General features: G+C 41.1%; 1 protein-coding gene across 8 annotated transcripts in view; it reads left to right on the forward strand.

The window, feature by feature from the left end:
* Positions 1-25,937, forward strand: part of ADAMTS9 (ADAM metallopeptidase with thrombospondin type 1 motif 9) — a 160,982-nt gene that overhangs the window by 88,912 nt on the left and 46,133 nt on the right. For all 8 annotated transcript variants that reach the window (XR_006729929.1, XM_045530877.1, XM_045530874.1 and 5 more), the window contains 2 exons: positions 1,393-1,554; positions 4,073-4,249. Coding sequence is in view for 7 of the 8 variants with exons in the window: in XM_045530877.1 (XP_045386833.1) it covers positions 1,393-1,554; positions 4,073-4,249 (339 nt within the window). In the remaining variant the exon portion in view is untranslated. The remainder of the gene's footprint in view (positions 1-1,392; positions 1,555-4,072; positions 4,250-25,937) is intronic.

Raw genomic sequence — 25,937 nt, forward strand, 5'->3', positions numbered from 1 at the left:
ACCAGATTATATTTTCAAGGGAAAAACTCAAGGGCCAAAATATAGATTATAAATCTATTTACAACATGGAAGTTACTTTCTAACATTTTAAATTGTGGTCCCCAAGCAAAGTTAATTAAAATGATAGTTCTCTTTACTAAGCTGGTTTTCTCAGACAGAACTAATAAATCTATTATTCTGCTCTACATTTTAAGAAATATACCCATTATAAAATGAAAATATATATATCAATTAGGGTACATTTTAAAATCATTTATAATTTGACCAACATTGGCAGGGACATTGAACAGTTGTCCAATGCAATAAGCAACAAAGTATAGTCATCTCTTGATATGGAAGAAGCTGACCAGCAAGGAGCATTATCTAAGCATAGTTTGAAATAATATTAGTTTGAGCTAGGGTTGGATAGAGAGCACAAGTCAGCCTTCAGAACCTGGAACTAAAATCATGCTTGCAAATGCAGCTTGAGTCTTGATAATTTATGGGAAATACATTGCTTTGAGGACCAGATGGTTATTTTATAGGCAAACTGATTTTACAACTGAAAAGTCAGAGTGCAGGATACCAGCAAACACATTAGGTTTAAAAAGATAAGGAAGTTATGGAAACGAAAAAAAGAAGGCACTCCAGGTGTAGAGAAATAAGAAGCTCGTATGGGAAATGAACTGGAATACAAACATAAAACAATGACAACCATGAGAGAGAATGTGTGTGTGTTAGACTGAAAGTACAGCTGAAGAGAAGTTTGTCAAGATGGATTTCAATTAAGTTCATTGGGGATGTAAAAAATAAATAAAACAGATCTTGCTACCATTAGCCACTGAAGTTTAGGCCGTTGTAAAGGGAGAGAAGGGAACATTTACCTGCTGGGCAATGATATCTAAATGGCATTCCATTATGTTTTCCTGGAGTAATTGAATGAGTTCATACAGAAGCTTAATTTCAACCACTGGCAATTCATTAAGCGTGTAATATGACCTCTGTGTTGAAAGGGAAGTCAAATGCTGGGGAGTTTAGAAAAGAAAAGAATTTCAAAATAAACGGTGGTATCCATCAACACCTCTGTACCTTCTGAGATGCAGAGAGGATAAGGGAGGACAATAAATGGGCTACTTTGGAAGTCACAAGATGTTGTCACTCGTTAGGTAGTTATTAAACCCCCGTGGAGGGCCTGAAGCATGCCAGAGGAGAAGCCACATTTCTGCCCTCCAGGGTACATTGAACAGCCCCACTATGGGAAGTTCTCGGGAGAACCTGACTGCTTTGGGTCCATTGTGGATGACCTGAGAACGCTTTCTGTCACATTTGTCTCTGGCCTTTCAACCAGCTGCTTCTTTGTGTCCCTAAGATGGAGATCGAGGTGGGAATTAACTTGTTGACTGATGTGTTTAGTGTTCCAGTACCTGTGCTGGTGGGTCCCAGCGGCGTGTGGTTGTGTGTCAGGATGAAAACGGATACACCGCAAACGACTGCGTGGAGAGAATCAAACCCGATGAGCAAAGAGCCTGTGAATCCGGCCCTTGTCCGCAGTGGGCTTACGGCAGCTGGGGAGAGGTGAGAGCGAACCCTCCGTCTGAACCTCCTCTGGAAAACACACAGAGGAATTGTGCGATCAAACTGTAGCGTCGTTCATATCTTATTTTAAGGAAGAAGAACGAGCTCTAGTAGAAGCTTCTGGATTTGGGATTAACTAGGAGACCTTTAATAATTCTGGACTAGTTTTAAGGTACCCTTATTACCACTAAGAGACAACTTGAATACATAGGAGAAGAAAACAAGGGAAGAATCCAATAAAAACTGGCTTAAGTTATTTGTTCATCTCAGATGATTAAAAAATGGGAGCTTTTAAAGTGATTGAAAATATGGATTATATTGGTCCATGGATGTCTTGCCGTCTTCTGCATAGTTTTTGGGTGTTTGTGATACGCCCTTGTTCCCATGGCATAATGTCTCCCAATGTGCCAAATTCCTGATGAAGCCCGGATGAGTAAGGGTTATTACTATTCCTGTGAAAGGTGATGTGTTTTCATTGTAGAAGTGAATAATTGGCTGTATATTCTCAAATAATGAAATTCTTCAGCTGTTACCTTTTCAGAGTTGCCTGCTGGGACCAATAAAGGGCAGTGGAGTATTTGGAACAGATGAAACTGGGTCCCATTCCCAGCCCTGCCTCTTCCAAGCTTTGTGACCTTGGCAGATAATGTAACTTTGCCAAATGTTTATGTCCTAATCTATAAATGGGGATAATGATAGCCCCAACTTCGTAGTATTCATGGCCATTATATGAGGTGGTGCCCATCACATGCCTAGCACAGAGGCTTCATTGATTAACTGCTGTTATAATTATTAATAATTAACATTAAGAATAATTATTGGCCGGGCGCGATGGCTCACGCCTGTAATCCTAGCACTCTGGGAGGCCGAGGCGGGTGGATTGCTTGAGCTCAGGAGTTCGAGACCAGCCTGAGCAAGAGCGAGACCCCATCTCTACTAAAAATAGAAAGAAATTATCTGGCCAACTAAAATATATAGAGAGAAAAAATTAGCCGGGCATGGTGGCACATGCCTATAGTCCCAGCTACTCGGGAGGCTGAGGCAGGAGGATCGCTTAAGCCCAGGAGTTTGAGGTTGCTGTGAGCTAGGCTGACGCCATGGCACTCACTCTAGCCCAGGCAACAAAGCGAGACTCTGTCTCAAAAAAAAAATAATAATTATTATTATTAATAGTACTATTATTATTAAATGGGGTTTTGAGCCCCTATTATGCCTATTATATGCAGGGCTTAGATGCTTACTATTTTATGTTTAATTAACTAAGAATATATTGTAAATCCACAGAGAGAATACATACTTAAAGCTTATTGAGTTATTCTGTCTTGATTGTAAGATTTATCCAATAAAACATGAGGATTAACACCTTGGAAGCCCCAGTGCCAAGAGGGGAAAAAAGACAACTGAGATTGATGGGCATGTTAGTCCACACCCTTGGCTAACTGAAATCGTGCATCCACGTCTCATGGTTTCATACGCGTAATCTAGTAGTCCTAGGCAGTCAGAGCGGGGTTTTTGTTGACTTTCGTTGACAGTTATGTCATTCTGGAGAGCTTGACTGAAGGGAAGGAAAGGGGAGTGAGGCTTTGTGACGCATTTATTGTGGGTTTCCCAAAACTCCTCGCAAAGTTTTGTCCTGTGGGGCCTGTGATTAAGCTTCTGTAATTGAATGCAAGCCAGGAGAGTACACGAATTTGCTGGGATGCTTGCTGTCAGCACGGACCAGATCATTCCAAATTCCGTGGGAGATCTGGCCTTGACACAGCAGGGAGACCAAATGTCAGTGTTCCTGGATGCGAGCACAGCAGCACTGTCCAAGAAATACAACTTGTTCCTGCCTCAGAAGTTTGGAGCTAGCCAAGAGGCAGAACTTTATCCAATGTTCCCACCACGCTGTTTAGTCATCCTGGAGGAGGTCATAGTTGCCCTAACATTCAGAGAGAGAGTAAAATGTTTTAGCGTCATAAAGGTCTACGGAGATTGGAGTCAGAGAATAGCCAAAGGTTGGTGACAGCTTCTTAGAAGTTGCCAGAATACTGGCTAAGTCATTATCTCCTTTGTTTGGTATTGGGTAGTTTTTGTTTGTTTATTTTTGGTTTTGTTTTTGGATTTTTTTTTTTTTTTGCTTTGGTTTTGTATACCTCAGATAATCTTATCTTTATCACTTGCTAACTGATTGACCTTGGTCAGGTTAATAAACCTCTCTGAACCTCAGTTGCCTCATATAAAAGATGGGGCAAATAATTATACTCCTCTTGATGAGATTTTATATATAAAAGCCATTAGTACAAGTGAAGTGAAAGCACTCAATAACCAATACCTACCATTAAGGTAGGAGAGCTTTGGTCTGTTGTGCATTTCACCGTTTGTATAATAATTTGACTTGGTTCCATCTATCAGAGACTTACCTTGCCCAGTGCCAGAACAGAATTTGGCTAAGAAATGTTTCTTGGGGGAAAAGAAAATTTGCCATTCACCATTTAGACAAAAATAACTGCAGCCTTTCTTTCCATTCTTCCAGTGTACTAAGCTGTGTGGTGGAGGCATGCGAACAAGACTGGTGGTCTGTCAGCGGTCCAACGGGGAACGGTTTCCAGATTTGAGCTGTGAAATTCTTGATAAACCTCCCGATCGTGAGCAGTGTAACACACATGCTTGTCCGCAAGATGCTGCGTGGAGTACCGGCCCTTGGAACTCGGTACGGCCCTAACTATTAATGTTTGTTAACCAGACTCTCTAATTGCAAGGTATTCAGGGGCACTCCTCTGTGACAGATAAATGTCATACTCACAAGGGCATCCCAGAAACTATGCTATAACTAGTCTAATATTCTCTCCATATTGACGCACAATAGAATCAACTTTTTATGATATTGCCAAAGTGACTTTACGGAATACATGTACCTCATACAGGACCTGGTGCCAAAGAAGTAGCTGCCTTTTCCTAGAACTATGCATGTACATATATAGTGATTTCAGCAGACAGTTCAATAGCAGGCATTCTTTCCTTTTCTGAGCTGTGGTAGTTTTGACTTTGGGGAAAGATAACCTGCTTATTGAGGCCAAAGCAATTTTTTCTTCAGTGACTATGATTTGCCTCGGTGTGACTCGGGTACCACTCTCACCATAATCACAAGACTGTGCCCACAAAATAGACTAAAAGTATTTTGAAAATGCAAAAGACCAACAGTGGAATCAGTGACCCGGTACCTTTTATGGTGTCTGAAATGTTCTCTTTCTTCCAACAGGACAGGAAGCCTGTTTGAGACCCCCCCCCCTTTTTTTTTTTTCCTCTGCTTTGGTCCTAGTCTTCCTTTCCTATGTGCTAAGCTAGCAGCTGACATGGTGAGACAGGTTTGCCACTGTAAATACTATGCAGACTTCTGGGGCAGCTCTTGGCAAACAGAAGGATCAGCTGTGTCAAAACAAGACTTTGGCTAAGTTGTGCTGTAAGCTGTGGAGCCATTAGGGCTGTTTCATGTAAATAGTGTAAACGGTCCTGTAAATACATTAATTGCACTGAAGCTGAATTTAGTACTATAGTAAGTCATATCCAGAGCCTTTTTTATTTCATATGGTTCTGAGGAAAAGTCTTAACCCTTTCTGAAACCAGCTAAAGAGCAGATGAAGTGAAGTGACGTGGTTAATACTTGTTGACGCTTCTAAGAGTTAAGGGTTTCAATGTCTGAGGTTATATCTGCAGGTATAACACTAGCTATATAACCACTGTGCTTTGTATTAAGTAGAAATCTAGAAGAATTTAGAGCATTATCTCATCTGGTATTATTTAGCTGGGTTCTAAGGATTTTATTCAAGAGCTTAAAAAATGCTACTCTGAGTCAGATGTACATTTTGGCTACAATAATGGCACCCTTCCAAAATGAACATTGTTGGAGAAGATCAGAAATAACCTTAGAATCTCATAAACATCCTCTGAAATTCCCAGCTTCCCTAATCACATATTATTTTTCATAAAATATTCCCTCTTGAGCTCATTATATTTTCACCCTGTTCACTCAACCAATAGCAACATTGACAAGAGTTATGTTTCAAAAGGCTACAAGCTCTCCAAAAAGTAGTATTTCATTGATTCTGACCAAAAAAAAAAAATCTCTTAACCCTTAGAAAGGGTTCCACAAGACTCTTCATTGCATACTCCTGTGGTTTAATGGAAAAAAAAAATCTGTATTTCCCCTCTCCAAACTCTAATTCCATTGATCATCCGATATTTTTCTCTTAGGAAGAATTATTTGGGAAAACAGGGAGACAACATAGTCTCAGAGAATTGCACATTAATTTCCACAGCATTCTCTTCCTTGAACATTTTCTGAATACAGCTCAAATTTTTTACGTAGGATCCCCCGCAGATATTTTAAGAGCATAAATGTTTAAATTTTAAAACATGAACTGCTAATTATTTTAACTGAAGACATGAATTTTAGTTAATGTAGTTGTTCTTCTTGGGCCTGCACATAGTTTTCTGAAACAGAGGAAGAGCAAGAAAGAGAGAAATTCTAGTGCTCTAGTATGCACAGAAGCAAGTGCATGGATTTTTAAAATAGTTTTGCTGCGTATGTGATTTTAATGCTTTCTTTATAAAGTGATCATTATTCAAATATATATTTAAAACCTCTACAGTCTAAAAGCAAGACCACTTCTGCAAGGCTTTTACTTGTGATTTAAAAAAAATTAAATCAAAAGCATTTTCTTTAAATAGATACATTTGTAATATATTCCTTTTCCTAACTACCTGTGTAAGAGGATAGTCTTTCAGATTCTTACTGTAGGATTTTGAGTTTAATTTTATTTTTATTTCTGTGGATGCTTTGGTATAATATCTTAGTAATTCTAAATTTCAGCATACCTCAGTGAATTGTGTTCATAGCCATAAAACCACTTCTATGGTGCTTCATCATTGTAACTGACGGTGAAATTAACAACAATAAAAAGTATATTTGAGGTGCTAACATGTTGCTTTCAACAGAAAGCAAATTAGATTTATTAGAGACCAAGAGCAGCAATTAGTCCTTCTGCCTGGTCGCTTTCTCTCCCCAAGCACTCCCACGCAGCAGATAATGTCAAGGAGCAACTGCTGCTGCAGGAGTCGGCCTTCTCCAAGGTCAGAATGGAGATAGCCTACTTCAACACTTGTTACTAGAGGAGAAACCCCACTTCACTGTTAATTTGACTTCCAGAGTCCCCAAAATGAAGCTTCTGTGAACTTAGAATTCAAGTACCCATTTTAGACCGACATTTGGTTCCAGCTCAAGTCATTGCAGATGTAAGAATCATGATTTTGAAAAACATCCTCTAAAAATTTAGCCTTTTCTATCTTTTTAAAAAAATGTGTCCTTGAACTCTTTTTTGGTAATTTTTTTAAACCGTATGTGTCTCAAACTAACATGCCTTTCCATCACCTCCTGCAGCCAGTCCCAGGAAAATCCTCAGTAGTCAATGCACACGTCCCATGGCTAGAGGGATAACTTGGAAGCAGAGCTCCTATTCTGTCAAACCACAGCAGAAAGTAGGTTACAATCCAGAGCATTCTAGAGTAAGCCAATTCATCTAGATAATTAAAGTTTAAAAGTCTGCTAGGTGATACCGTATATCCGAGATGGTTCTTTAGTGTTCCTTTGTGCACTGCCATGTGTCTGTTTGCTGATCAACATGGAGACTGTGGTTTTCCTTAGGAGAAATTGCTTGTTTGGGTTTTTATGACAAACCTAAAAGTGTTCTCTGAGCCTTGCCTTTAGGTGCATTGGAATAATGCTTGTCGACCCAAATAATGAGAATTTATGAGCTCACGGAGGAACTGTGCTTTTGTTTCTGCCTGGCCAACTCATGAATTTGTATCTACCTCATTTTCGTATTAAAGTTTGCAGCTTCTGTAGGTAGGAAGAGAAAATGTTTGACATCAGTGTTTTATAACCTCACTGCATCTATCCTGTAGAAAAAATAAAGATTGTAAATATCACCACCATGTTTTCTAAACACGGTTTTAAGCAGCCACGCCTAGTATTTTCTGAATATTTTGAGCAGTACAGATTTCTATGTGTTTATATAATAAAGCATATTTATTTTTTTCATGTTATTTAATTTTATATGCAATGTTTATAAATCAGTGTTTGTCAGCAGACTGTAAAGGCAAGTAGGCTATGTGAATTAGAAATGAATGTATATGTTTCTTTTGGTTTAAGAAGATACATTTTAATTTTGTAAATTCTCTCCAACCTGTACAATCCCTTCCTCAAATCTGAGTAGCCAAGTGTCAAGCTTTATGTAATTGGGTAGTTCAAAGTGTGTATTTTAAAGGGATACTTTACAAAATATTTCTGAATTGGAAATGATGCTTAGTTATATAAACAAAAATGTATGAGGCTTAACATTTTGTTGGGTATTTTTTCTTTTCTAATACTGTTGTCCTGAGTCATTGAGTCTCAACTATGAAATATGAATGCTCCATTTATTGAATTTGTAGATAATGATAAAACATAGCCAGAAGACAAAATGAGCAATTAGAAGTGGTTCTGAACACAGAAGAGAAGCTAGTTACAGGAAAAAGCAAATCCAATGTGCATAAATTTGATTACACCTTATTTCTTGTGTTCAGATAACTGTAAAAGTCTTACAACATTTGTCAATTTTGTTATTTGTGCACTTGCATTACATTTCAGAAAACATTTCTTATTGAAGAAAAATAAAAAGTACTGTAGCAACCAACTTGGACGTTTCAAGAAAGCCTACCCTTTTCAAAAAATTCTAAATCATAAAAGGGACCGCGGAGGCCTAATGATACCTCATTTCCCTGCTGAGCCTCCATTTCGCACTGTAGTTTATTACGGTACTTGTGAGTGAAAGGACCAAAATAAAGGGGTTCCTATATGAGTCAGACTTTTTTTTTAATAAGGTAAAGCATAAGATGACTTCTTCGAAGGAGATGATGACAACAATAGCTAACTTCTACTGAGCATTTCCTGTGTCCCAGGCCAAGTTAAGCAAGCACGCATCACATTAATGCTCTTGTTCTACCCCGTGAGAGAGATGCTGTTAAAACCCATTTGACAAAGTGATAATCTACTGCAGTGATGTGACCTCAGGGTCAGTGCACTGACTATATCAATCTTACTTTGGTAGAAAGAAACAGCCTATGTTCAGAATCAATTTTTAGGCTCCTTTTTATATTCACAAAAGGATATGCCTAAAACTCAAACTTTATCTAACCTCAATATTATTTAGCTAATTTTGCCATCATCCATTTGACTCCAACAACAGAAAATCCAAACTCATTACTGTCATTGGTAAATTCCCATAACCATCAATTATGAAAAATGTCAAACAACTGTGTGGGGAATGGCAAAACATCCCTCTCTTTCATTTTATTTAAAGACATAATTTTAGCCATGTTAGGAAGATGATATCAAGATTTTGACTATAAGGAATATCACATTAAATGCATATGTGTTTTTAATACATATTGTATTTTTACTAAAATGAAGACACGTTTTAAACATGTTGCCAGCACTTGTAAAAAAGAAGAGCCACATTATTTGGCTATATCGGTATGGAATATAAAAAATAAGACAGTTTTTTGAGGAGCAAAATCTTATGACATATGGAATTACAAAGTTTACTTGAGTTCAGTGTAGAATTCATCTCCAATGTGTTCAGAATAATCAAAACACTTGCCTGCATCTATTTCATTGGAGATAATGTTTTGCAAGCTTTTAATTTTTTTTTTTTTTAGTATTTACAGTGATTGTATGCCTATGAAAGACTCAATTCTTTCTTTCTGATAGCTATTTCATGGTAGCTTGACAGATTTCTATTTTTATGGGCTTACAAATTCCAAACATGAGGAGGAGTGGGGTTAGGAGGGTTATTGGTTCTGAGGAGGAGTGTAGGTCCTCTCCCTGTCTTGTGTCATGGAGGTTCCCTTCTGGAATTGAAAGGAATAGAAAGTTTGGAATGTGGAGTGGGAGGTAGAACTTGAATCCAAGTATAATTGGCTGGGAGGGAATCCTGGCAATTAGTGATGACAGTTGAGGATGATTTATTTTATTGGGGGGAGGGAAGAAGTGAAAAACTATGGTTTATTCCTTTAAAAGAAAAAGTTATTCATTTTTCAACAAATATTCTTTGAGTGCCTACTGTGGGCCAGGCACTGTTCTAGGTGCTAAGGATATAGCAATAAGTAAGTCAGACCTATTCATTCTAATGGAGCAAAAGAAATTTTAGTATTAAATGAAGAAAACTAAACACCTGTAATTAAAGACCTGATACTTTGTTTTTTCCTGGAAGCCCCACCACTGCCACAAAAATAAAAATTGCTATTAGGGTATATATCTTCATGGTTGCTGATGGTGTTTGTTCAATACATATAAATTAGCAATCCTATCTTTTAAATGTGCAACTGCCCAGTCATTTTCAGTGATAAATGCTGCCTAGCTGATGGCATGGAACTTTTAAAAACCTATCAGGGAATATACTTCTATTCACTGTGACATTAGAACTCAAAGGTGGGTTCAGTGGTCTGAGAGCCAGGATCAGTGGAGGACCTGATTTTCTGCCTTCTCCCTGCTGGGGTCCCCAGCCTCCACGGTCTGAGGGTCCATTTCCCCTTTGTTATTTTATGATACCAATTAAAAGATCTGGGATGTGTGGATTGCCATACCGTCTTCTTTGCTTGTTGTTGTTATTTCCTCTAAAGTGGGATCATTGTCATGAATGGGTTTAATGAGCGCAACTTCCTTTTCTAGAAATTTATAAAATAGAAAATTTACAAAAAGCAAAGTATGTCTATGGAGTAGTATGAAAGATAACTCATATTGGATGAACCCAGAAACCTACCATTCTTAGCAAGATCTGCATCCCCTTTCTCTTACGAGACAGAGGTTATGCCTTGGCCAACAGTCCAATAACTTTCTGCAGTGATGGAAATGTTCTCTTTCTTGGCTTTCCAACATGGAAGCCTCTAGCCACATGTGGCTACTATTGAGCACTTGAAATGTGGTTAAATGACAAGGAAATTGTATTTTTTTACTTAATTTTATTTACTCTACATTTAAATAGCCACCTGTAGCCAGTGGCTACCATATTGAACAGGGCAACCTCAGGCACCAGGACATCTTTAGCAATTAATAATAAACTAGCCAAGGAATCAATAAACTTATAAAAATAAATTGGGGAGAAAAACCCGACGTCAGCACGTAAGGAGTCCCTGCGTAGGATGCCCTTGCATCCAATGATCAGCATTCTCTTGGCCTTCTTGTGTTTTGTGCCTTTGTTTTGGAAAACTTTGGTGGGTGTTCCCTGACAGCTGGGCATTAGAAAAAACAGAAGACAGTGAAAAGAGAGCCTATACGAACCAGCTGTCTTGAGAGTAGTAACTCCAGGGCTTTCATTGTAAAAGCAGCTGTTAAAACAAACTCTCCTCTTGTGCATCTCAGAGTTCAAGTTCATCGTGGCAGTAAGTTCAGTTAAGGAGAAAGCATGTTTATATGTTCAATGGGTTGAAAGGGCAAGGCTTGATTGATGCTTTTTAGGAGAAGGCAAAAGTAGAAAACACCAGGTAGCCACCTTATAGAAGCTTGACTTCCAAGAGATCGTTCCCTCTTTGAAGGAAAAGTTTTGGGAAGGCAGCTTTACACAGTCACTGAACCCAGTAGGCGAAGGTTGAACAGATTAGCTTTGCAGGGCTCTATTTCAAAGACACATCAGAAGAAACCGAATTGAGGCAGTGTCTCCTCCATCACTGTAATTGTTGTCACTTCACAAAACTTAGCCTCTGCAGTGTTAACAAAACCCATATGGGTTCATTCACATTTATACTCTATATTAACCCCCCCAAAAAAATTAAATGCATGCAACAACATTGACTGCACATTCACTGGTGATGTCATCAGTTCTCTTTTCCAGTGGCCAGGTGAAGTGTTTTTCTTTCCCCCGTTAGGGCAACATCCTGAATTACACTATAATCCAGCAGGTAGTATGTTTTTTAGAAGCGTTTATTAATCTATTATGCTCAATATCAGGTTGTCTAAGCACCAAAGTGAGAAATAATTCAAATAATTCTCCCTAAGCCACATTCTTCTGAAATAGAAAGTGAATGATTTAATATTGTAGCTTCAGTTATCCACAGAAGAGCTGATTTTCCTCTACTTAATTTTGCACAGTGCCGTTTCCTCCCATAATTATAGGGAGGACTTTGATTTTTTATTATAATGATCACTTACATTTTGGAGTATTTACTTTATGCTAGGAATTATGCTACGCGGTTCACCCACATTATCTAAGCTAATCCTCTCTACACGGTGACATCAGCAGCATCAGAAAAGTTAACTACTTGATTCTAGGTCACACAGCTGGCAAGTGGCTGAAGCAGGATTCAAACCCAGAATTTTCTGACTTTCAAGCCACTGGTTTTAGCCAAGATATAATCCCCTGAAATCACTGTGTAGTTGCTGAGAGTGTGAAATGTAACCTCTGTGGAAAGAGGATGTCTACAATTTTAAGATTTTTTGTTATCCCAGAGTAGAACTGCTTGAAACATTCTGGAATTAATTGAGGCATTGACAGATTTTGCTCAGGGGATGAGAAAGCAAATTGGGGATAAGAAAATTGTTTCTTTTAAAATTAAACCAGGTAAAGAGCAAGGTTTAGAATTTCTAGAAGATTTTGAGGAAAGCACATCCAATATTAAGCACACATTGGGTGATATTTGTGACATTTTTAATATACAAAGAGAAATGGAAAAACTTCAGGTAATAAAAGTGTTTTCTTTATTCCATAAATATGTAGATAAGTAGGATCATAGATCAAATTTTGTCAGAGATGGGAGTTTGCAGATGTTTGCGGTGATGAGGTTTGTCGTAGAAAGATGCTATGCACTACAAGTGAATTATGAAAAATGATGAAATTAAAATTTATTAAAAAATGCTCTCATACTAGTAATTCTGTTGTTGAAGTAAAACACATTAAATGCATTGAAAGGTCTTCCAGACTATTTCTTGAGCTAAAACCAAGCTGTAAGAGTTGAACTCTCCTTTCAGCAATGCTAAGTCTTATTCATCCCCACTGGTAGGACAGTCAGCCGCTTTGAGTCCTGGCTTTGCATTCTCTTCCTTGCTTCACCCCTCTTTCTCCCAACTACCACTGTATTCCTTAGTCCATGTGGCAGGTGAATGATAAAACATAGTTATGGTTTGGGGAACTGGTACAATAAAGAGAAGGGAAATTTAACAGGGAAAACACAGAATGGGTCAGTTTCCTTCCTTTATCTTGTCTAGGATAGAGGAAGAAATGTAGACATAGCCACCACATTTCAAGTGCAAATTGTTTCCCAAATCATTTATTTCATTGCCCCAAACCTTAATTTTCTTCGGGCTGATGAGGCCACAGTTCAAGCTTGATGCCTTACTCAAAGTAGGCAATGTCGAAATCAATGAATGAATGAATGAGCTCAGCTACTCGGGAGCTAAATTCCCTATCACATAGGTCTAGAAATAGGGAAATACAGAGCTAACTGGTAGGAGGGCATCATTAAAGACATAGGATTGTTCGTGATGGTGTATCAGTAGTGATACTCTGGCTTGGAGAGGTGTATGGTATTTATGTAGGACAGTGTCCTTGATTTGAGGAAACTAGAGTTTTGGAGATGATGGGACATTATGTCTATAAATTACTCTCAAACTGGTCAGGCAAAGACCAAATGATACTGGTATATATAGAGATGGGAGGAGCAAATGTGGTGAAATATTGGTGATTGGGGGCGGTTGAGGGCATAAGGGACTTTGCGATGTCACAGTTTTTCTCTAAGTTGGAAATTTTTTGAAATAAGTTATTTTTTTTAATTTCTTCAAGAAACATAAATATGTTCAGAGTGTGTATTTTTCTTCACAAGGAAGTAAAGAGTAGATCTGGATTTATTTCGCAAATTTAAACATCCTGGCACATTTTAGGAAGAGGTTTTTAATCTCAGATTTGCACTATAACATGATAATGAAAAAAAGTGGGTGCTGCACGGAGAGCGCAGTGGAAGTAGAATCTTCCCTACTTTTGCCTTGGCTTTTTTCCATGGTTTTGTCTTTCCTGGTTTCCTTCTCTCTCCCTCCCTCCACCCCCTCCCACCCATGCAGCTGAAAGGAAAGTCCTCTGGGAATGGTACTTCTTTTTGCTTCCCTTTTCTCAGAGAAACACAAACTTTTCTTGCAAGTCTTGCCACTAAATTCTAGTAACTATCTGGCCTTACACAGACTCCCCCTTTTTCTGTCCTCTTCTACCCAAAGTCCAGATTCCTTTGAGAACTAAAGAGTTTTTTCCCAAAAATGTGTGCTGTTTGTTTTTCTTGAGTTTAATAAAAAGCCCTCGCCCAGCCAACTCACCTATTCCTGCGTTGCTCTTTGTCCTTTCGGAGTGAGATCATTATTTCCTTCTCGTTGGTGGTCTTTGAATCAGATGTGACGTGCCCGGGAACCGCTTTGGGTGGAGGGTCGTGGAGGTGATGTCAGGGAGGAAGTACCGTCCAGAAGAGCGTGTTTGTCCATTGTTCATTGTTGTGCGTGGGAATTGATTTCATGTTGTACACGGCACGCTTTGCACAGACCAGAGCTTCGCGACCTGTCCAGCCTCAGCCCCTGACGCTGTCACAGCAATGTTCAGCAGGCCCTTTACAGCTCCCGTCCACAGAGAGGGTCTGTGTGCCCTGCCACCACCAAGTCAATTGAAATCAATTCAGTATTGAAAACCTACTGAAGGCCTTTCTGAGAACCTTAGGATAATTCAGTGGTTCTCAATCAGGGGGTGATGTTTCCCCGCTGTGGACATCAGGCAATGTCTGGAGACGGTTGTGGTTGTTCCAAATGGGGATGGGGGGCTACTGGCATCTAGTGTGGGAGGCCAGGAATGCTGCTAAGCATCCTACAATGCACAGCACAGCCCCCAACAACAAAGAAGTGTCTCACCCCAAATCTGGAAATAGTGCCAGCATGGGTACGTCTGTTGAGGAGAGGGAGGAGTCGCATTCAGAGGTGAAAGTTGAAAGTCACAGCTGCAAGCCCTGTGGAATGGCACCAGTTAGAAAAAGCTCTTGTCCTGGAGAGTTGAATTTCCCATAGAATGTATGTGACGTCCCAGGAAGCCACCACGGGCAGCCAAATCCAAACAGGGTTTTCAAGGATAAGCTGAAAATACGAGGTCTCAGACTTGCCCCACCACACTATGAATTTGCAAACCAACAAGCAACATCACTCATTTCAGGGCGGGGTGGACATGGAAAGAGGGGACAGATACTGTAAATGTGTACCAATGGGCCCAAAATGATCAATCGAAATTCCACATGGCAACTTTAACAAGAGTGATGGACTTTGGGAAAAAATGCCATAAATGTGGATGGACATTTCTAAGAAAACAAGGGTTACTCCTCAACATGTTCATAACATTAGGATTATTCCAGTAGCACTGACAGTTCATACATGTAGGTTCCTTTTAATTTTGTGTTTCAAACAGAGCTTCCCTCAGCGATGACAGAATTATCTCATAAGTTAGTAGTCCAGCAATATCTAGGAATTGTGCAGACTTCAGTGCCCAAGTGGAGTGGGTTTCTCTTTTGAGAACTCTTCTAAAAGTAGGATTAATTCTAGAGAGACTTTTATCTGGCAATTTCTGATTAAGGATAAGACAGAGGTACCTGGATAGTGAATAGGTATAAAGCAGGGTTTCCCAACCTTGGCTCTGTAGACATTTGGGACCAGGTAATTCTTTGTCATGGGGGACTGTTTTGGGTATTGTAGGGTATTTATCAGCATCCTTGAGATGCTAATAGTGTGCCCTCTCGGTTGTGACAACCGAGTCAGTGTCTCCTGCCACTGGCAGATGTCCCCTGGGGGCAACAGGGATCTCTGGTAGTTCTATGGATTTTTCACAGCAGAATTTCACTTTCCATATTCTTAGGGGCATTAGGTGGATATGGTCTGCAGCATTTCCCAAACATGTTTGATACGAAATCCCTGTTTCTTAAGTCAGAGAAATCCTTGAAGTTATAAAATTGTTCTCTTCCTCCTCCCAAGGAAGACACATTGTCATGTTGTAGAGGTCATGTTTTCACAATCAGTTATTTCCCCATCCGCTGAGTTGTTTTTTTAACCCATGAGAAGAAACTATACATAGGTGATCGATCAGTTTTTACAGATGTTGGCTTTTAACTTGGTTTTTCTGTACATAGACTTCTGGGAAAGAAAGTTTCCCATAAGTCCTACCTCTCCATACCTCCTCTTTTCCATGTTGCAAATCTTTCCTGCTTCCCAAGATGGCAAATGCTGTATATTTACCAAGCCCAACCTTCATGCCGCACAGACACACACATATATACACTCAGAATGGCAGGTGCAACCCTGAGATCACAGGGCCAGAGAACATTTTAGATGATGTATCTCTCGGTCCTAGAAGGAAAATCAATCTCAATTCTTTTCTTTTAAAAAGATCACTAACAATGGCCATAAACACTAAGAGTGACTCCAAAGCTTTCCACTGGAGAAGAGATCTATCGGTAGAGGAAAGGCAAACAAGGTGAACCCAAGACACTGTCATTAGCCTCAGAAGTTTTATGGTGGGACCTAAGCTCTAATGAAACATTGGATTTTCCCCACAGTGCTCAAACTTTATATGATGGAAGACCACAGAAATGTTTATTTAAAAAACAGACCTATACCCAATGTAGAAGAGATCTTGGTTCTTCATAAGGCAGTGGGTACCACCTTCCAGAATTAATGAGAATGTTAAATTGCCAATGGACTATGTCAAAAGCCTTTTAAAAGTAGAATTTTGAATTTTGCCTAAATATAATCTTACCCGTGATTCTAGGCTATAAATTGAGCACCTGCAAATCTTCCCTAAATGAATGAGAACGAAAGCTCACTTCTTTGATTGCAGGAATTTCTGCATTTCACAGTCATCAATCAATGACCAGTTGATTGTCTTACATTTCCTGATGTGGCACATAAAGGTGTTCATCTGCAATCAGCCAGATGGATTTGACTGGAAGTAGAAAATAATAACAAAGGCCCCCAATTATTGAACATCTGCTGTGAGCCACAGCCTGGGCCAGATGCTTTGAATGCACTGTTGCTAATCCTCATGTAATCCCTGCAAAGTGGATTTTATGATGTCCATTGTGCAGCTAGGAAAACCGAGACTCAAGGAAGTTAAACAAGTTTCCCAACATTATACAATCGGAAATTCTTGGATCCAAACCTGATAGAATCCAAAGCCCCATGTTTTCTCACTGCCTTTTGGTGGGGGCGGGGGGACTTTCAAAACTTCTAGAAACACTCATTTTGATTGGGGACACATAAAAGAAACAAGCCCTTGCCAGAGTGGAAACTGGTTTAGCCTCCTCTGATTTGTAAAAGTCCCCAAAGCTGAGTCCTTGGGATCTGAGTGTTTCCCATGGGTTTTTAGCCAGGTTCCTGGTTTGGTTTATTATATTTATCACAAGTCAGAGGTAGCTGAATATTTGGATTTTTGAACAGGACATTTTTACACTTACTTGGCTTTCAAAGAAACTCAAAAATTGGACTTGGTCACTCAGCAATCTCAGACCAGAGCTCTGAGATAGGTAGGCTTCCCCCGGGGCATTTACAGTGTCCTAGAATGATGAGGATTAGTACATCCATAAGGAAAGGTCCTGCTGAGCTCAGAACACTAGGTCTTTCTGGACATAGCCTGATCCTAATATCTGGGTAACAAGGACTCCACATAAGAGAGAGCCTTGGTGGTGGTGCTATATAGTGTGCAGGCGTGTGGCCATGATTTCGTTCTACTGAGTTCACTCTAGTTACAAAATCTTGGGTTTGATATTGATTTTATAATCCTGGATATCCTATACTTTGCGAGCATTTTTCTAAATGAAAGAAAACTTTAAAAAAAAAAAAAAGATCAGGTCAGGATAAACTGAGATACATTGTTTTGAAACAAGTGTGAGAGTTCAGTTTTTCGCTTTTAGATGTTCCCAGGCAGAATGGAGATTAAAAATACTCGGCCTTGATAGAATCCACTCCTGTCCGTTGCATTTCTTTGTATTCTATTTTCAGTCTGTATGTCTGTGTTTTTCCATATGACAAAAGTGCACTCTAAGTGGCATCTTTGGGGAGGAGAAACTGTAGTATATGACACTCACGGTATATGGTGGTATCCATGGCTCAGAGCTGAACTTTCAAAGTTGGTCTTACATTTGCGGGACAGTGAAGCATTCTGAGCTCTGAGCTTCTGCCTGCTGTCTGCTTATCTTGTAATGTATTCTCAGATAAACTTCCCCTTAGATGTCCCCTGTGCAGTATTTAGTTATGTAGCAATGAATTAAATATTAAACCACAAAAGTACTTGGCCAGTTTTGGACTGAATGGACACAAGAGATAAGAGAGAGCAATAGTTATTTATTTGGTTCTGACAATAAACTGAGCATTGTGCAGAATGTTTACCTAATCCTTAAATATTCTTGTGAGATAAGCGGCTCTGGGTTCTTTTGGTTATTATTTATTCACTCTTTCGTGCATTCATTTGTACATTCCATAAATGTTTGAGTGTTTTCTGTAAACCAGGCACTGTTCTAGGCACTATGGATGTAAGAGTGAACAAAACACAAAAACCCTTGAACTCATCAAGCTTATATTCTAGTAGAGAGTGGGGAGAAATTATAAATAACAAACAAAACAAAAAAAGTAAAATATATATTATGAAAGAAGATGATAAGTGCCATAGATAAAAATAAAGTAGGGAAGAGGGATAGGGAATAGCATGGAAGAGGGGGCGGGAACTGCAATTTTAAGGAGGTTTGGGGAAGTCTCCATTAAATAGGTGACATTTGAGCAATGCTCTGGGAAAATACGAAATACAAGCCATGTGTGTGTCCTGGAGAAGAGTATTGTAGGGTAAGACTCGAACGCAGGAGCGTGCCAGCCACGTGTTAGCAATGGCAAAGTGGCCAGTGTGGCTGCAATAGTAGGACAGGTAATTACAGGTGAAGCTGAGATAGCTTGTGGGGCAAAGGAGAGGGTTAGACTGTTGGAAGGATCTTTGCTTTTGCTTTGAGTGAAATAGGAAGCCCCTGACAGTGAAGGTGGTGGTGGTGGTAGGGCTTGAATAGGAACAAGAATTTGTTTTAAAAGGATGACGCTGGCTTCTGAATTCAGGGAGGCTATAGGAGGAGCATCTGTAGGAAGCAGGGAGACCATTAGGAGGCCATTGCAGAACTCAGATGGGAGACAGCAGTGGCTCAGATGAGTGGTCACAGGGGAGGTGGTGAGAAGGGGTAGGATTCTGATGGATCTTTAAGGTAATGTTGCCGGACACTGTGGCTCATACCTGTAATCCTTGCACTCTGGGAGGCCGAGGCAGCGGGATCACTTGAGGTAGGAGTTCAAGACCAGCCTGAGCAAAAGCGAGACCCCGTCTCTACTAAAAATAAAAAAAAAAATAGCCAGGGATGGTTGCGTGCACCTATAGTCCAACTGCTCTGGAGACCGAGGCAGGAAAATCACTGGAGCCTGGAAGTTTGAGGTTGCAGTGAGCTATGATGACACCACTGCACTCCAGCCTAGGTAACAGAGTGAAACCCTGTGTCCAAAAAAAAAAACAAAAAACAAAAAAGGTAGTGCTGAAGGATAGCTGTGAGTTTGGTTCGGATGTGGGGTACAAGAGAAAGAATGGAGTCAAAATGACTCCAAGTTTTTTGGACTGGACAAATGAAAGAATGGTTTCCATCAGTTGAAATTGGGAAGTCTATCAGAAGAACAGGTTTGTGGAGGAAGATCAGGACTTCTCTTTTGAACATGTTAAGTTTGAGATGTGTATTCACCATCATTTCCATCTCTGTTGGACAGAATTGGAAATAGATCCTTGCAGTGGTTAAGGACCTTGCAGAAGATGGCAAAGGAAGAGATAGTACTGGTCAAACCAGGTCTGACTGGTCCCCAAATCCTGTCCATAACTCCCACACTCTCTTGCCTTAATCCTTCCATTTCCATTTGAATACATCTCAGAGTAGTGTAAGAATCGTTGAAATTTGCAGAAAACCATCAAACACAATTTTATCTACTTTAAATGCCAAGTCTTCCGTGTTGTAAGCCATTTACATTTTAGCTGACTTTTATTTCTTCTCATCTTGTCCTTTCATACTGGTACTTTTGAGCCGTTTCTTTACCAAAAGGTAGGCAGGAACAGGTGACGAGAAAAGCCGCAGAGGACTTGAATAATGTATATTGAGAGTGACTGTCTGTGTCTGAACTCCCGATAGAGCAGTGCAAAATTGGAGGATGAGCATCTAATTCAATAATGGTTGAAATGACCTTTTTCCCTCCTCCTGACATACATTTCTCTGGATACAGGCTCAGATATACGTATGTACATGTCAGTTCTGGGGTTGATATTAATATCCACCCAAAAGCAAATTAATTATATAAACTGCTTCCCCCAAAGGTTGTAAATTTTGCAGTGTAGTGTATCTGGCATGTTAGCCCGGACAGACGCTCCTTTCACACTGAGCTCATGGAGGAAGGGCCAGCCGGGCAGAGGAAATAAGACTGGATAAGGCAATTAAATGCACTCTGTCCTGGGTCTTGTAAATGGCTGATTGACACATAGATAGCTTCTTTGGGAAGAGGACAAGGTTCAAGGGGTGGACACTGGTTAGGTACATGAGAGTCCAGAGACAGACTGCATGGATTGCTTTTCTCCAGAAGTGGTCCCAAAGGTGGCTTAAGCTTCCCAGGCCCGTCCCTAACTAACAGCCTGTGGCCATCACATAAGTCATGTCAAGCGGGTCTGCCCCAGCAGTGTCATCTATCTGCTGGCAGACCGACATTTCCAGGTAGCCATGAGCCCTCCAGCTAGGGCCCTCCATCACAGTCCACCTTCAGAGTATCAGGAAACTCTGGTCACTGTTCCTACCAGCCGTAACTTTCCCATCAATTACTTACTCAGACACTTCTTCACTCATCTTTGGAACAGCTGAGAACAGGGATCCTGGAACAAACATCTCCCCCACCACCCTCCCCGTCTTCCAGACTGCTTCCATAAATCATCCTGCGGCAGGCTCAGGGTGGGTTCTTTCACCGTCTTCACCTCTTTCCTGAAAAATGCCAACATCGTTATTCTGCTGCAGTCAGGTTGCAAATAATCACTGGGTATAACCTTGAAAGGGAAAAGAAGTCCTACAAAAACAGGCAGTGCACTTGGGAAGGGGAGATCCAAGGGCACGTGAGGGGTAATAGGGCCTGGTGATGTGCCTCAGATTCCCGGGCACCCCTGGATATGGCCACAGTAGAATTCAGCAGGTGCCGCGTTTGCAGGTTCCCTTGGTTTTTGTTTCTTTGTTGATGGGGAGAAAAAGTGTAATATTTACATTCTTAGAGAACAAGAAGAACCTCAATTTGGTTTGCATAACTAATTTCATATGCTGCTATACTTAATGTTAAGATTTATTTTCCCCCTCTACTACGAGGCTGTTCCATTGTGAGATGGGGGGTGCAGCTGGAGAGCCCTCTGCCCTGTGATTCCTGGGGTAACGGGGGTGGAGGGCACGACCCCCTCTCCCTGTCTCCCCTCATTTGCTGGCCCTGCCATCTCCCTTGCTGGGCATCTGCAGGGCCACCTACTTGGCTCTCCTATTGACAGCAGCCTTCAAGTGTGCTCCAGGAGTTGACGTGCGAGTCTTAGCTCCTTTTCTTAGACCTTTGTAGCATTGCAAAGGCTGGGGGTGCTGGGGGTGCAGTGGGGATGGGAGGGTGGCCTAATGCCCCATCCGGCTGTGGCTGCAATGACCATGACTCCTGCATCCGCTTTCTTCTTTGGTGTTCCCTGCCAATCTCAAACGCTCTCGGCTCCTTTTCATGGTAATAAGTGCCAGGGTGGTCCCAGATGCAAACAGCCATCAGGCAGGCCTGTCAATACTGGCTTTACGGCCTGAAGTCACAGCCCTTGTTTCCTGGTAGAGCTTTCTTTCCCTTCCTCCTCAATATTTTGCTTCCTGTTGCCCCTGTTCTGAGCCATTCTTGTCTTGTGAGAAGCCCCATAAAACCCCCCTAAATGGGTTCATGTGGCCAATAATGAGATACGCTTTTTTCACAAAGGACTGTGACAACTCCCACAGCCGGGCAGGGCGCCGCAGGGAAGCGAGCGACTGTGTATTTCCTAATGGTCATCCCTGACAATTCTGTGTCTCAGGCCATGAAAGAAATGGCATCACAAAAACAAATGAGAAATGTCAGTAGTTCTTGAGACAGTGAGTATGAGCAGGGAACGACGGAGTAGACAAGAGACGTGGCATTCAGATGTGGCGTCTTTCCTCTCCTTACTCTGGTGAGAAGACACCATGTGAATAAGTCGTAGTCTCTAAGAGAGAAAGGGGCACTGCAGAAGGAATCGTCAACACTGATGTCTGCTCTGTGGATTTCGCTGTGAGCTTTGGAAAAGAAAGCACTTCACTCATGCCCAGGTGTGAGATGTTGCCAAAGTCCCACCTTTACCCATCAATGCCTGCGTTAGAATGTTAATCTTAGAGTCTACTAGTTAACACATATTTTTAAAAATACTCACCTTTTTAACTTCATGTTAGGAGATATTCTAAAAGACTTTGCTGAGTAGAAACAGTCATAGTAGTCATAGTTAAAACATGTATTATTTTTATGCTATCGGGTCAAAATATAGAGAGCTTTGTATGCATAGTGTCATTTAACCGTAACACCAAGTATATTGGGTATAGATACTGCTATTGTCCTATCTTCCAGACAACAAATCTGAGCTGAGAGCGGTTAAGTCACTTGCCTCCCGGTGGCACCGTGGCACAATGGCAGATAGGATTCCAGCCCAAGTCTGTCTGACTCCCAAACTCATGCTACATTTTAGAGAAAAGTGAAGACAAGCACCTCCTGCAGCCAGCTGTTGTTTCCTGTGTTGGCACCCAGGCACAAGCCCCCCTTGGAATTTGATCTTAACTGGTGCCTTGGAACAAGAGGTCGTTACACTCATTCTTGTTTATGTTGATGTTGGCAATCCCTCAAAGCCACAGGTGCAGAATCTATGCCTGCCTTGGCTGTTCCTTGCCCGTGATGCTAGCTCTATGCGAGCATGCCCAATTTGGAATGGAAAGAATCAGGGTGTCTGGTTAGCTGTGGTTCCTGAATAACATGCAGAACACCAGAACCTGACCACAAACCGCCAGTGTGATTGGCGCCTAATAGTGTTCTCTGCTAGGGACAAAAACCTCCCAAGCCCGCATCTACTCCTTCCTTGCTGTGGGACTGTGAGCGTGCCATGCCTCCTTTTCTCTAGTCTTGAATTTGTGAAATAAACAGGTGGACTGAATAATCTTTACGATGCTCTATAGCTCAGACATTCCAGAGATTATTTTTCCTTGGTGATTGGCAGGCCAGAATGGACAACCTGCAGCCTTCCCATTCTTGACCATGCAAAGAGCCATTCGCTGGTCAACAGAATTGATAACTCGCCATGTGGCATCAGGCAGGCCTCAAAGGGTTAGTAAACCCTCAAAAGATGGCTAAGAGAAAGGCAGAGTGTGACTTCAGTTAAGGGGAAATGTGGCCCTTTACTGATGGGATTGGATGTTTGCTTTTTGTCGTATCTTTGTTCCCAAGGTGCTAAAGGCGTTGTGAAAAAAGTATCCAAGTCAGAAATACTAACATGGCATAGCCACTCTCTGGGAGACTGAGGAATCAGAGGACTCTAAAATAGTGTGAAGAGACATTTCTTGAGGTCCCTGCTTTCCCCTGTCACCGTGGGTTAGTGGAGGTGAGCAGCCTGTTGTCTTAACCAAGCCCTCCTTCCAGGGTAGCGTAAGGGTTAAAATGGTGGTTCTAGAGACAGACGTGGTATTTTCATAGCCTAACTCTACCGCTGCCTGGCTCTGTGACCCTGGGCAAGGGATATCCCCTCTTTGACCCTCAGTCTCCTTATCTGTATAAAGGAATACTAATGGTACCTGAGCCACCAGGCTGCTGTTGGGATTAAATGAGAAAAACCAGTGTTCTTCAACCAGTTCTTCAACCCAGTAAGAACACGGTGAAAACGCCTGCTGTGATTTTCATAAGTTCTGCTCAAACTGAAAGAGTGCCGTTGGAGTAGCCTTTGTGAATCTAAATAACTTGTGCCAAATTAGTTCAGCATTAGCACTGTGAGTCAGATCCCAGGTGGTTCTTTCTTTCCAACCTGTGTGAAAACATGACATATAGCTTATAGTACACTTCTCCTGTGATGGCGATAGCTTTCACATGTTCATTCATTTCCATAAATATTTGCTGACTGGCTACAGAGTGGAAAGCAGTAAATAAACACGGGTGAGTTGCAGCTACTATATTTTTTCTAGGTGACAAGCCCACAGGTCTTCCAGGCCTTCTATTGAACAGCGTTTGAAACTAGATCTCTCAACCTCTGTCTTTGCATGTCCGTTCTTTTTCTGGTGGAACAGTTGTTGCCTTTCCCAGTGGTGTGAGGCTCATGCGATATTCGCTTCATTTGTCTCTATAATTGGAAGGGCAGTCCTGAACCTTGGGCATAAGCATTGCATCCTCTCTGATAACGTACTTTCCTGATAAAGTTTGACTTCATGCTTTGTTAAACAAAGTCAAAATAAGAGCAGAATCAAGAAGAGCTTGTTTGTTATGAAAAGATACAACAGAATATTTTTTAAATGAAGTGATTTAAATGTTATTTGCATATTCTGTAGAATCACAGGGGAAAGGCCTTGAAGAGTAATTAACAGTCTTCTATCTCAGAACTTCTCCCCCCTGTCTCAGAGTGATCATTATCTACCTAGTTGTCAAAAACACTTAGATCAAAAGAGTTTTGCCTTAACTTGGTAATAGGTTCCAGTATTTGACACGATTCTTAGCCTTTCAGACCTGGTTCTTTCTAGCCTGCTGTCAGCCAGTCCTGTGGTTGGAAATGCGGACTAGTTGATCAGCATCCCCCACTGCACATTTAGTATGTACAGAATCTCATCTGCACAGACGGCTTGGACATGGGGATCACCTTGCTACATAGCACTGTGCCCAGACACTGTGGTAGGGCTGCCTCCTCTGGACCATCCATTAACTCACACATGTGCAGCATCTGCTGCAGCTCAGGCGGCCTGGTCCCCACCCCTCCCCGTCCAGTGCTTTCTCTAAGCCCCAGCATCTTCCAGCCCCACCCAGAAGCTTCGTTCTGGCCAGATTCCAGGTGCATCCCTGACCTCCACCTTCTCCTTCTTGTTCCTTCTTGGGTCCTTATGGTATCTTTACCAGATGTGGAACTCCATCTTCATCTGGATGCCCGGGTCCTCAGCAGCCTCAGCAACTCTGCAGATCTTATTCTTTTTAGGTCTGTGGTGCTTCTCATCCAGGCAGACACAACAGGGTTGTTTGCTGGTTTCTCGGTGGCTGAGAGTACATGCCCCTCCGTATGAGTGAGAGGATTGATGCAGGGTACCTCTAAAACCAGGAAAGCAAACCAGACCCAAATCCACCTGCACCATATCCAGAACTACTGCTCGAGAGAGAGCAGACCTTCAGTAGAGGTTAAGAACAAACTGCCCACGTCTTTGACTTTGTTTCCACCAGATGAGTCGAAATGCAAGGATTTTAAACTCTTAGACCTTAGTCAGTGGAAAGTGTTAACACAACATCTGAACAAAGCTCCACATTCCAACATCCCCTTCAAACGGCCTCACAGAAACAAAAGCCTGAAAGCCCACACACTTGGGATGCTGACCTTGGCGTTTCTAAGTAACAAGCAGAGATTACATTGTTTGAGAGTCTTGCTCAAAGCAGGGAGAAAAATCATGCTCTTACACAAGTTGGTTTTTTTTTCCCAAGAGAAAAGAGTCCTATTGGAAAAGTAGGAGGCTATTTCAGCTGCAAATTTAAGGAATTAAAACGTTCCCGAGAGCAAAAACTGTCAGATATGTAGCCAGTAAATAACGAGTACTAGATGACGCACTAAATTTAACTATTATATCTCAGTGACGCACGTTGATGTAAAAGTTAATGCCTGGGAAAAGACTGGAAAAGATCAGATGGAAATTTCCCTTAGAATATAAAAGCTGAAGCTTGTGTTTGATTGTCAAAATGACAGCTCCTTGATGAAGTCATAATAGATCCATTAATAAACCTGTTAGATTTGAGCGGCTGCTTTTCTTCATTGGTAAGTTAGCATTAAATGAAGAGTGTTTGCTATCAGATTAGATACCTTGAGAATTTCCTAATCGCTTTTAGATCTTAACAATGTTAGGCAAACAGTATGTGCGGTGAGTCGTGCTAAAAGTTTTGCATTCTTTTTTCCAAGTCAATCTCATTCAAGTCCCCAAATAAGAAAAATACACGTAGGAATGGGTAGGATGCA

The sequence above is a fragment of the Lemur catta genome, chromosome 18, assembly GCF_020740605.2.
Source record: "Lemur catta isolate mLemCat1 chromosome 18, mLemCat1.pri, whole genome shotgun sequence".
NCBI lineage: Eukaryota > Metazoa > Chordata > Mammalia > Primates > Lemuridae > Lemur > Lemur catta.